The sequence below is a fragment of the Brachyistius frenatus genome, unplaced genomic scaffold (assembly GCF_029030835.1).
Source record: "Brachyistius frenatus isolate BFR_SWC_R1_liver_20210118 unplaced genomic scaffold, ASM2903083v1 Contig_165, whole genome shotgun sequence".
Lineage (NCBI taxonomy): Eukaryota > Metazoa > Chordata > Actinopteri > Embiotocidae > Brachyistius > Brachyistius frenatus.
The window spans coordinates 441,468-455,405 of record NW_027210764.1 but is presented as its reverse complement, the minus strand read 5'-3'; the positions used below and the strand labels follow the sequence as shown (position 1 = coordinate 455,405).

Genomic DNA, 13,938 nt, shown 5'->3' with positions numbered 1-13,938 from the left:
TCTTTCTCTGCATTGTACTTTTGTAATTGGAGGTGCCATAATGAAATCAATTCAGTGGAAATAACAGATTTCACATCACGTTACCAGTTTCCTTAGAAAGAGGCCACCACATGAAGACGTCTAAAAATATTCCTCTTTCATGCATCATCAATATCTTCATTATATGAAAGATGGACGTCAGGTTGTATTTGCAGTTTTCGTTCAATGCCAATTGACAGGATAGCACCGTACCTGTGTCTGTGACATGCGGCTTTTTTGACTACTCTGTAATTCCACTTTTGCAGTCGTTCGGAAAGCAGTTTCATAGAATCAAGACGTGATAAAGCTTATAACAGAATGGAGGTGCCTTTTGTCAAAATCGTAATGGGGAAGCAGGGGGACACGTATTCGCACACGAGCGTGTTTCTGTTCGGTTTGTACCGCAAAGTCCTGCATAAACATACAGTCACAGGAAAAGTTGTGGCCGTGTCGAACGTAAACGTAAACCTGCGGTGCAGAACTTCTGTCTCCCCCTTCTGCCAGTAGGAATGATTACAAAAACACTGGTGACACGTGCTTACATCACAGCCTCCGCCATACCCCGCTCTGTGGCGACTGTTAAAACCATGGCGAAATTGTGGCCAAATGAAACAAAACCCTTTGCAAAAGTACTCATTTCATAATCAGAATTTGATTCATACAGTCCGACAACATTTGAAAAGTCTCTAAAAGCTGCATGACTGACTTTATTCTATCCCCATTCATGTTAGCTTAAGGCTGGACCAAAATTTTGCTGGCTAGCTGGACGGAAGTCTCTGGTGTTCTGCCAAAGCCTACTTTGTCATCACTATTGTGGCCTTAAAACACTAAATATATATATATGTGGATATATGACCAGTGTAAAATGACTCGTTTTACTATCGGGATTTGATCCATATGTAACATTTAAAAACTCGAGAGGAGTCTCATGAATTATTTTGGCCCTATTCAAGTTAGCGTAGGGATAAACCGGAAGTGTGCCAGATGTCTCGGTGTGCATGCCTTGCTCATAGAGCACCAGATGTAACAACTCGTTCACTGTGAAATACTGAGAGATTCATCTGGTTGTAGGTATATCCATCATTGTGTGAACTCGTTTAGCGAGGGCTGAAATGTATCAGGTGTTATTTTTTATGTCCCGCACTATAATTTTAAAGTGCTTCATGTAGTCATTAATTTAAAAAAAAAAAAAAAAAAAAAGTTAAAGAAATTTAAAGGCTCTCATAAAATAATTTCAACTTGACAGTTTGTACTTTTATCAGCTATTTTGATGTAACATTAGTAGCAGAATGTAAAAAAAAAAAAATCAACCATTAACAATGAGTTTAGATGAAGAAATGAAACAGCAACACATATATTATTATTCTTCCTTTGTCCCTATTTCTCGTATACAGTATTTGATCTCACACAGGAAAGATGCAGTATATTTGCAATGGTATATGTACTGTCGTTTAAACCAACCAAAGAACGGACTTTAATGACACATGTTTATCCTCCCTGCTTAATTCAGCCAAGATGTGAATATGTATCAGCCCAAACTGTTGACTGAGCATTTTCTGAATGAATCTCGAGTTTTCCCACATGTGCTGCATGATGTACCGCTGCTCTCGTGAGCATGCACTAAGGAAGTTGATTCAACTTCAAATAATTTAACACTTCAGAAAGCATGCCCACCTCACAGGAACAGCAAAGATGATCCCTTTTGTTTTAAGCCCAGCTATGTGAGGGTTCATATTTTGGCGTCAATACAAGCAGGGAATAAAATGCAGTGCTTCATTTTGATGTAAGTCTAGCCTAATTATTTGGTAATGGGGGCGGGGGGGTAATACAATTGATTCTGGTTTTCATCTTTAGGCGATGTACCATTTTCCCTAGATACACACTACAAAGTGAATTCCAACTGTGCTCTGGGACACAGTGGTGAGACACAGGGATGTCCACAGGCGTAGGCCTTCAGCCACATTCTGTGATGCTAACCATAGCTGTACTGTAAACACCTAGCCTTGTGCTAATTACTGTCAGCCTGACGACAGAGATCATCTGTATCTGCTTGTGTTGACATGTGAAAACGATAATAAATGCAGATGCATGCCTGTTGTAATTGTACACACTGATTTACCTCGCACACTAACACACACTGCGTTACTGTGCTCTGTGTTAAGGTTTTGCTGTGCCCGGCTATTACCATCCCATTGTAACATTAAACTTTCCTTTCCTCTCCTCTCCTCCTCTTGCCTCCACCGCTCCATCTGTGCCCTCTGTATGAAAGGGAATAGTTGAGCAGGTCTGACAAAGGGCGGCACAGAGGAGGCAGAGGTGCTGAGGGAAGCTGAGCACCGCTGGAAGGGATTGCTATCTGTTTGTGTGTCTGTGTGTGTGATGGAGAGAGAGAACGCTTGTGTACATGTGTGAATGTGTGTCAATTTGAATACTGCATTTCCCTACCTTTACTGTTTACTGCATGCATCCGATGATGAAAATATTAGATGTCACTGCTGAAGTCAAACCGTACACGTTTCTATTCACTAACACCCATGTGCAGGAAACATTATTTCCTTATGTGTTCAAACAATTGAGATAAAAGTGCAAAAAACAATGTAAACATTTTTTTTTTTAAAGTAAATAAAAGCAAATTATTTTTTTTTAAGTACTAATTCCAGGAAATGTAAAATATGTTATCTGTTGGCGTAATAATATTATTGTTGAACTAAAAAAAAAAAAAAAAAACTTTCAAAGAACTTGAAGTGTCCATGTCTGGTGTGTCTGATCATCCTCTGTCTGCAAGCAGGTCCACACTGTCTGGACCCGGTCCCTGTCCTCCATGCCTGTCCGATCGAGCGCGCCTGGCCCTCTGCATGCTGCCGTCCGAGTTGGGCCTGCCGTTGCCGCGGCAACAACAACAACAACTTCATAGTAGCTGGCACGGCTCCGTTCGGCAGCTCGGCCTCATTATGCTGCTGCTGGCTTTGATGTGGTTTGTGAGGCTCTACCTGCATTACTGCAGCCAGTGGCTCTACCTCCAGGCCATAGCAGTTCCTGTCAACAAGTGAGTTTGCTTCCTTTGATATTGCCCTGCACGCTCACGCACACACACCTGCGGAGGAGGAGCACATGGATACACGCACGCACAGACACACACACACACACACAGCTACGTACACTTTTTTGAGCACACACGTTGCTGCTGACATAAAGTCATTAAGAAACAAATACATACATACAGTAGATCACTGCAGTGTATGGGCAAATTAAAAATTCACAAACACACACAGGTTCGAAACACACAATTGCAGCAAAATAGGATGTGGAAGGGATAACGAGCAGGGGGGAGAATATGCATGTTTCATGTGAGTGTGTGTGCTGGCAAACACGCAGGCTGGATACACCCAAATCATCTGTTTGGAATCCCCCCATTAACATTTTAACAAGACTCTCTCAATATTAACAAACCATTTGCTCACCACACAGCTTTAAGTCCCAAAAGGCTACATTATTTGGAAGGAATTTATTGTTATTATTTGGTACACAGCATTGATAGTAAACAGCAATAAGATACCACGGAACTGTTAAATCACATTGCAACAGCATATGGTGCTGATTTAATTCATCACAATAAAAAGGGCTGGCTGCAAACATGCATACACTCAGGTTTTTATTACAATAACACGAGGGTGCAAACATCATGCGTTAAATCGAAGAAAGCGATTGAGGAAGGTGGGGAAAGGGGAAAAAAATTGGCTGAATGAAAAAAAAAAATGGACTGAGGGGTTGGATAGGAGGAGAAAAAAAACAAAAATGTAAAAACAGAGGGGGTCAACGTTGGATGACAACTTCCACATGTCCGAATCGCTGCTCTCCCTCCAAGCATTTCTCTCTCCATGCAATGGCCAGAGCTGGTGGTGCCCATTGAGAGAGAGAGAGAGAGAGAGAGAGAGAGAGAGACCAAGTGGCAGTCAGAGGTGGTTAGCGCGATGACAGGCATCCCTCCCTTCTCACTTCTGTTTCACACTCTTTTCTTCCTTCCTTTCTCATTCCATCTCTCTGAGTGTCTTATCGTCAACCTTCTCCATATTCCACCCACGGACGTCAGTGGACGGCAAAGTGTGTCAATGAGCAACAGAGTTTGGCCCCAATGTAGCTTCATTCACCCATGAGGGATCCTTCCTACCTTCTTTTTCTTTTTTTTTTGAAACACTGACACAAGCAAAAATACAAAAGTATACTGTGAAAAGTTAATTATGTTAATTCTAGTCATTATGATAATTGACCCCGTCAGGTGTGCTGGGACAAATAAGACCAATACCATCTTACTGCTCTGATCAGTTCATTGGACTTCATGGGATGGGATGGGAATATGTAATATTTTTATTTGTTCATTAAAGGTTATGTTTTATTATTTAATCTAGTAACCAGTTACTATAACTGCCAAACAAATATGCTGCTTAAAAAGTATTCTCTCCAATGTAGTGGAGTAAAAGTGTAGAGTAGCAAAACATGTAAGTATTCTTGGAAATAACAAATATGCCAGTTTTTACTCACCTATATGCACTTTCTACCACTGATCAAGATACACAGTAGCAATATACTTGCTAAAATCATTTAAAAGTACCAGATGCAGGTTTAAAATTTTAATAGTGTCATATTTGAAATGACACCAAATTTTACTTTCAGAGAAATCTTACTGCTGTCAAAATTCAATTACGTGCATTTATGTATTGAGCCTGAAGATTTAATTCACTTAAAGAAGATAAGTAAAATATCCCCTTGCCATTGTTTAAATACGGTTAAATAGTACAATGTGCCTGTAAAATAGAGGCTATGATGAGACTATGTTGAATATAAAGAAATAAAATCAAAGTCTATGGTTTATGTCTTTACTGGTCATCTAGTGAAGTAATCTCTCTAATCTCTGAAATAACTGTTTTCGGCTCAAATCTGTCAGGAGATTTGTTTCAGGTAAAACACCAATGGACCTCCACTGTCAGATTAATGGACAGAATCTGAGAGAAGCTTGACTCCTGGAGCAAAGCAGATGGAAATTAATGAGAAAAAACTGGACCTCTCCTCTCCCACCACTGATTCCACCTCCTCCTGACTGATGGGAAGATTAAGAAACTCATGAGGCTTGCTGTAAATGGGGAGTCTAACTCACAACGGTGGGCTTGGAAAAGCTCTGAGAGCTATCAGCTCTGTCATGTAGTGTCTGTTAACTTTGATACATTTTCGAAAAGGAAAAATACATTTTTATTTAAAACATATCACAGCCAATCATAATGATAATTGTCTTCAAACTAATTAAATACGATCGACTCAACCGCAAACATTATAACGCAGTGTGTGAATTGCTGGAGTTGCCCTTGAGCTGCGAAGCATCACAAACACAAATATGGCACACGCATATTGACACTTTCCTCCCTCACCAGATTCCACTTCCATGCACACACGGTGGACCTCGTGTACCAGAGTTCTCTGCTCCACACCCGGGAGGAGCTGGCAATGGTGGTGGTGGGTCCCCTGACCTTGAACGCAATAACGTTCCTGCTGGTTCTGATCAGATGGGGCTGTCAACAGATATTTGGCTCACTCCCTTCCTTCACGTCAAAGTTTATCATGGCTCAGGGAGTGTGGACAGTCCTCGACCCCCTGGCAGTCTTTGCAGTGGACGCCGTCCTCGGGGTAAGTCACTTAAAAATAACTTGGACACTTGTGCACTTTAAATAGGAGTTCACTTTATCTTGGCAAAGTGACTTTAGATTACAAAAAAAAAAAAAAAAGAAGGGGGAGAGGGTGAGAAAGAAAATGTGCAAGGTTAGATGGGTGTCTTTTTTGGCAGTGGGTTGGATTTTGTCAGTTATAGTTGACTGAAATGATTTGAACTGTTCCCATCATTGTTTAACAACAGGTAACGTCTAAAACAAATCTCAGTTAAACTACATTTTAATAGCTTTGTCTGGCCAAATAACTCTATATATTGTGTGCCAATTACTAAGAAAATAGTTTGTGATATTGCAATGTAAGCTGTAAATCCTTGTGCCATCATGTGATCTCCCTTTGATCAATCTCTGTCCAGGGCAAGAGCTTTTTCATATTGCAAATGTCCGGTCTAATATATCTGACAGTTAGAGGCTACAGATTTGTCTGTTTTGTTTTTTGTTTTTTCCTGTTCTTTTAATATTTGTCTCTTCAGCGTCTCGCCTACAGCCCCGACGCTCCGGTGGGTGACGCAGCCAAGCTTTACTGGCACTTCTATCGAGCTGACCAATCGGGTGCAGCGGGGGTGATCATCACTCTCTTCCTCTATGCAGTCCTTTTCCTCCTTTCCATCACCATCCTCTCCATTTACCTGCTCAGGTGAGACATACCGAAAGATGATGCCCTAGAACCAGTTTTTACAATATGGCAAAGTGGTTGAAATATATTTATTAGATATTCTATTTATATATTATTGTGGTTTCAAGTGTCAAAAACCATCTCGAAATAGTTTTGCATCTCCCCTCTTGAACTTCTCTCTGGAGTTGTACTAAGAACAGGTTGTTTTGTGTCTGTGTCTTTAAGTCTCAATGACATCATTGACATCATTGACCCTTTCTTCTGACTTTTCTGAGTGATGCAAGCCCAGGTGAACCACAAGTTTAGATCACACTTGGGGTATTCTTCCACATTAAAGGTTGACCTGTGTGGCTGTGTTAATGCATATGATAGGAACATCAATTTGTTACCTCACAAACTTAAGGACGTCCTAACAGCTTGTCCAAATGGCACAGGTTGCCGAATTCTGCTGAGTGCATTTGTCCATGAACTGAGCCTTTTCACACCTTCATAGTGTTTATACAGCACCTACACCTACTTTAGAGTTAAAAATGAAATGGAAATCTGAATTTATATAACATGGGACCCTTAAAATATGTTCAACTGACATTTGACATTATTAGCTGTATTAAGTCTTTACAGTGTTTTTTTAATTTTATTTTTATGAAAAGCTCATAAACTGAATGTATGACAGTAACCCACTATCATGTCAGTACATTTGGTTATGGATCCAATTCCTTTTTTGAATGTCATATTGCTCTTTCATCCCTGACCCTGAGCTTTGTCCTTCATCTTCCTGATGGCTAAAAAACAACACAACCCAGCTCCAGCTGTGAAAGCAACGAATTATCATTTGGGTATTTTTGAATTGACGTTGACTGTCCATATAGAGGAGACAGAAGGTCCCTTCTACTACACTGATCCTTTATTTTCCTCCTCTGTCCACAAAAAAGCCCCCAAAACACAACATAAAATAAAAACAAATGTTAAACAAATGCATTTTGATTTTAGAGTCACATTTATGCAGTTATGCATCAAAGTCGCGCATCCACACACACACACACACACACACACACACACACACACACACACACACACACACACACACACACACACACACACACACACACACACACACACCAGAGACACACCAAGTTATTAAAAACAAAAGCAGAAATACACCACACTGCTGAACATACTACGGGCTGCAATTGGGTGGAAAATGGAAGGCGCTTCTAATTTAAAAGTTAGATGTGTTTTGATATAGCGTGAACATGTAACCCCCTTACGTTATGCGATTAGGCTGTATATTTTGCATGGTTGGGATCACTGCCGGTTTCATACATACTGAAATGGACTGCGTATACATTGTGATGAACACGCATACTTTGTTCCACTCGTCTTGCAGATTGAGGTCAGCCACGCTGAAGCATTTACTTGCTGGATTCGTATTATGATTAAGTACCTCATATGGTTTGCACAATATTTTCTACAGTCTCCATGTCCTCTATCAAGCTAATTGAAGCTTCCTGATTGGTGATGATGAACAGGAAGAACAAAAGATCAGTGGGAATCTCTCAGCTACTTCAAGAAGGCTGTTTCCTAACTGCCGAGTAAATTATTGCCCTTTTTCGAAATTTCAGACAACCAGGAGGGGGGGGTTTGCTTTGCAGTGGCAGCACGGACCAAAACAGTCCACACCTTACCACAGATCCTAAATATGTCCAGCTTAAAAGATGACTGTTGCACTTTCAAAAATAAAAATAGAAGGACATAATTTTTGCTTTATGCAAGTAAAAAAGTAAAAGGGGAGGTGATAAATTACTGAATAATGTAACTCAGTATTCTTCCAAGGTGTGTTCCCCCACCCTCTTATAAGACCAAATGCCATTAACAGCTCAAAATGTAAGAAAACCCTTATTGAATTAATCAATTTGAGATTGGCGGCCGAGGAGAGGGTACCATCTAATTTCAGTAAGCGGGACGCTTATCGGGATCCAGCTAAATGGACAATATTAAAACAGCAGCCGGGAATAATGACTTCTGCCACTCAGCCGCCACACGGGTTTGTGTTGAATGTAGGCCACGAGGATGAAGCAAGGCTGATCATTTTATGGGTTACAGTTTCCTATTGGCTGCAAGGAAAGGGCTCTGACACAGACCGTGACCCATTTCTAAAAAAAATGCCTCGGGCCATATGTATAGATAGAATGGACTGTTATCCTTTTTTTAATTACATTTTAGGCAACCTTTATTCACTGCCTGTAAAAATACATGTTATACCTCTATCCTCTTTGAAACTTCATAAACACCATAAAGAGTGATGTCACGTTGATATTGATGCAGGTTAAGAGGTTAGAAACTAAAAAAAATTCTCATTCTGCATTCCCCTTCACACTTACTGTATGTCTCAGTATTCATGTGGGTTTCTGTGAGGAAGGATGTTCAGTATACAAGTTTGCATGTCTTATGTTCACTAAATTTCATGTATACCCGTATTTTACAATGAAGGGCTGTTATATAACATAATTAACAATTAATGTTTAACTCAAAGGAATAGCAAACATCAATCTCTGATTCTTAAAATTTAGTTTGAATTTTTCTTTACCGTGTTAAGTGCCTTGAAATAACCTGTGTTGGGATTTGCCGCTATTTAAATATAAATACATTGAATTGAATTTTTATTCTTAAGGTATAAAATTCTGCTGCATCAGAAGAGCCTGCTGGCTTCCCAAAAATATGCACATGGTGCCTTGGGTTTATGCACTAACACAACATAGTTAGGTTTAGGAAAAGATCATGGTTTGGAGTGAAGGAGTATGTTAGATATGTAAGTAACATTACTTACATATTTACTTTACATGCGATACATAAGTTAGATACACACATTTTATTATGTACGTTTCTTAAAATAAGACCATGTTGACTTTTGTTTTCTCATTGACTCTAACACAGGTCTCCTGGGGGAAAGCCCTAACCTCATCCAACCTGCTCCTTATGTAGACTTTAGTGGGATCAAGTTGAAATAATACATGAAGGCCATTAATTGACCAATTCCAATGAAATAATAGTATTTCATATGGTATAATAATTTTTCATGATATACATTTAACGTAGATTTAACACCAAAAAATATATTGTTTTATTTAAACTGTCCCCTTTTTTTTTTTTTTTTTTTTTTATCAGTCACTGTCATGTCATGAATTCTCTTTTAACATCTATTCCATACGTTACTATAAGAATGTCCTCGTGGTGACCCTTAAACTGAAAAGACCTAATATGACCCTTATGATTCAGGTCATACCTCATATCGAAAGAATAACTTATTTTCAGGGCTCTTCCACCACCAAGGAAATTATCCTGTTTTGAAGCACAAAGATGCAAAGATGGTGAATTCCTCCAAGAGCGAGACCGCATAAATGAATGAGAAGCACAATTCAAGTGTAGGATGAAAATGAATGCATGCTATTCCTGTGTCTGAGGTCAAGATTCTACAAACATTCCTATCCCAAGAGCGATGGGGAATGATGCTGAGTTCAAAGCTGCGTACCAGCTTCTTGTATAAATCCTTGTCTCCTTGATGTTGGTTTTATTTGAGAGTTGATTACCCTCTGACTGGCTAGAATCTCTATGGAAGGGCACAAGGTCTGCCGGTTTTGATGGTCAGCCAAGGCATTTGTTTACAGACATGGTGTTTCTTTTTAGGGGTTGGCTGCATGCACCCTTGTGTGGCAAAAGAAAAATAACACTTTGGTGATGTGCACTCATCTGGAGGTATGAATCGATACGCCTTCTGCTGTGCAGAACATTTTCTTGTGACTCAAGCCGGGCTCTCCAGACACATCTGCAACCAGCACGTCCGTTGCATCTGCCATCTTTGAAGCTCAGCATTAACACTGACGAATATCCCAGGATCTGACTCCCACACATTAACAGATGTACAACCACGCAGACATCCAGCCAAACACAGACATCGCTACAGTCAGCTTGTGTTACCAAAGTACTTCCCACTCAGAGGCCAATTTGTTTGATTCCTTTTGCTGTTTCAATAGATGTATTAGACTTTTATAGAGCATCACACTGCAAATATGCTCTGTGTAATCAATACGTTTCATATGTTTTTTCCAGCAGGTTGGGGTCATTGTGATTTGACCTGTTCCATGAAAGCCAGTCAGTCTGTTTGGCAGAGGTAGCCACAGAGCTAGTTATGCACAGTTGTCATCTTTGACACGAGGCAAAGCTGCATGTTTTCCCTGCTTAGACATCCGGCTCAGTGGGATCTTTATACGGCAGAGGCAGTGATTTGGTCTGGCATCACTCCTGCTTCCACTTCCCTCTCCTCACTTTTTTTTTCCCCCCTCACCTTCCAGATTCCACAACGATGGTCGCATCCTGGACGTCTTTCAGCGACTCACAGCCAAGGAGGGGATGTACTTCCTGCCTCATGACCTTGAGCTGTCCAATCAGGAGCTGAGCTACATTCTAAAGAAGGCAGAGCAGTGGAGAGGCTTCAATGGGGAGAGGCGCAAGGTAAACACATCACAACACTGTGGTCTCTCCTCCTGTTTCTTTAGACAATGCTCATCTACCCAAACCCTTTTTAATTAATTGGGCTAGAGACTGTTTTCTTTAGGACAGAATGATCTAAATGTCTATTGATACCAGTGTGTTCGATTAGTCTGTGTAAAGGAGGGGAATTACCTTTGGTTGTCTGTAACTCAGTGAAGTTTCTGCCTTGATGTGTGGGACAAAGAAAGGAACATTACATGGCAGCCAAGATGGCACCATATAACATTCACTGGTCACTTTAAAGGAGATATTACATCTGAAAGGATGTATAGAATGGGCTCATTTTATATCATTAAATTTTCTTTAGTTACATTTGAGAAAGCTGAGAATTCATCTCAGAGGTCTTTAGCTTCATTCTAATTAGTACAAGATAATTACCAAAACAGAAAGTCGGCTAGCGGGCTGCCTGATTAGTCTGTGAAAACCAATTTCCGAAGATATTTCATTAAAGAGAGACTGCTCAATCACCTCACATACTGGGATGCATGTGCACGTCATAGTGGGCATCGTCTTTATGTGGACATCTGGATGTCAGTGAAGGCGGTTCTAATAAATGCACGTCCCCATGAAATTACTATCACAGAGAGGCTGTCGCATGTTTGACAGCCCAGCGCAGGTCGATGGTGATGACACGGGGAAGGGCAGCGTATTAGCACCGAGCCTCCACCCGATGTAAAATCTTTGCATAGTGATTGAAAATGTGACTTGTTGAGATAAGGGAAATAGAATGCAGCGATCAAACTGCAGTCCCCCTTTAATTTATTCTGTAGGATTTGTTAGTGGCACACATCGCTCGCTGTTCTCCATGTTCATTAACTCTCTTGCTCTTTGCTTGCACAAGTTCACATGACTATATATGGAAGCAGAAACTACAGTAGATGCTCGGTTTCTGGGGAAACGGGGACTGGCTGTTAGGAACTAATGCATGACTTTGTCTTACAGGGGAGTTTTAACGAGTTTGTGAAAGCCAAAAGAGAATTTTAAGGGTAAAAGTAGTAAAGATCAGTAAATGAATAACTATAATATTTCCTGTGAAACCTACAGAATCTGTATATTGGGTTGACTTCCTGATGTGTGAATGGAGGCAAATCACATATTTCCAAACACAATAAAATTCTCATTTAGTTATCTGCAGGGATTTCAACTGATAAATACATGATTACATTTATTATATTAATAAAAACAGGACTGATTTTGTCAGAATTTGTATTTTGTCACCAAACAAAGCAACACTATATTATTCCTATATAAATGATTCACCTCAGTTGATGTTTCTTGTCACACAAAAGAGTAAATAAAGTTTTTAACTGTCTATACAAATTAGTCTTGCAAAATGTTGATCAGCTCCACTCTAAGCTTCAGTGAGCTCACTCACTGTTCCTGATGGAGAGTTTTATAAAAAACTGAGCTCATGAAAAGGAGAGAAAAATGACTTTTCTTTAGTATTTGCAAAGAGCACATTTAGCTTACCTAAAACAGTTTTAAATATAATATTAAACTCACAAGATACAATAATTTGGAGCATTTAACAGCTGCTTTTTTTTTTTTTTTTTTTTTTTCCTTGTAAGCCTTAATGAACTGCAACCCTGGCTCTGAGAGGTGATGACACCACTGCTAATGGGATGGTGATGGACCTGTTTATTGGGAGAAAATTGAACCTCCCAATGTTTGGAGACTTTGAAAGAAATTACATCTCTAAAGTTTGTGATTAAGGAAATGCTTCATTTAGCAGCTGATGGCCTCTCGCTGTGGTGCACTGCTAAATCATCCTTGCATTACTGCATATCTCCCTTCACAGCAACAATTACAGCGCACTTCCTATTGTACCTAATTTGGTGTTATTAAACTGATAAAATGCTAACACGTTAACACGTTCTCTAGCATGATGAAAATTTAGGGTTATTGCATTTTAACATTTTTACATTATTCAAGCAGACCATTTTTCATCAAAATAAGATGGGCCTTGCCATTATTTCATAATTATTGTAACAATTTCTCCTATGAAAAGGGTCACTTTCCTAACTCAGCAAAGACATATCCTTATTAGACTAATTTGCCTACATGCAAATTTTTGTCATTTTTCCCTCATTAACTATTTATCATAGACAGAGAAAAAAAATATATTCATGAAGGCGAGCAAAGGAGCAGCCCGACAGAGCTGAAACTAATATTTTGCAACTCTAATGATTTTTTGCATCCTTAATTAGATAGAATAAGGTTGATCTGATTAGGTCAGGATGTAGTGTTTTTCATTAAAAATACATTTCAGAAACTGTATTCCAAATGTGCCCTTGCAATTAAATAATGAATCTGACGCATTCCTTATTATGGACCCAATTAATATCAGAGGCAAGGGCGTAATTTTAATAACAGTGGGCTACGAGGCCTTCATTAGCTGAGTGAGAGAAAGGAGGGATGAGGAAAAGGAAAACAAGGTACTCGCAGGAGCAGCAGCAGGCTGCAGCCAAAAACGTATTGAACATTATGCCCTTAGAAGGATAGAGTCTGACATTTTCAACAAATCAGAACTTGGGCAAACAGGAACTGCAAATACCTCGTGTTTGTTTTAGCCTAATTTGATACCCATTGTATGTCAGCTGCCACCACTGAAGATAGAACATATTTTGGAGAATCACATCTGAAAATCTTTTAAGGTTAATCTTTTATTATGATAGATCCGCTTGTGATGGATCACAGGTATCGTTTGTCTCTTCGTCACACAGAAAACCTTCAATGCAAGTATGTAAGTTAGAAATCTGTCAGCCTGTTTAAACTGTGATTAAGCAGGCAGCCTTTTGTAAGAGTCTGACATGTCTGAGTTTCTTGTATCCAAGCTGTCATTACTGATCGGATCGCGTGAACTACAAACTAATTCAAGAAAACAAGCTTTTAGGACAAGCACACTTTAGCATTATTTTAAAGACCAAATAGCAGACTTCCATTGAAGATATTCAATACCGTGCAAAGGTTTTAGGCACTTCCATGCAGTATCCCACCGTCTGCAGCACGGCAGCAACCCCTTGTATTAAAAAAAGAGTCATA

The 13,938-nt window shown here is 39.7% G+C and overlaps 1 protein-coding gene across 1 annotated transcript in view; it reads left to right on the top strand.

The window, feature by feature from the left end:
• The window catches only part of ofcc1 (orofacial cleft 1 candidate 1), a 90,877-nt gene that overhangs the window by 56,136 nt on the left and 20,803 nt on the right, over nt 1-13,938 (top strand). Inside the window, exons 19-22 of the mRNA XM_069716939.1 lie at nt 2,807-3,064; nt 5,442-5,694; nt 6,206-6,369; nt 10,698-10,857. Coding sequence (XP_069573040.1) covers nt 2,807-3,064; nt 5,442-5,694; nt 6,206-6,369; nt 10,698-10,857 — 835 coding nt within the window. The remainder of the gene's footprint in view (nt 1-2,806; nt 3,065-5,441; nt 5,695-6,205; nt 6,370-10,697; nt 10,858-13,938) is intronic.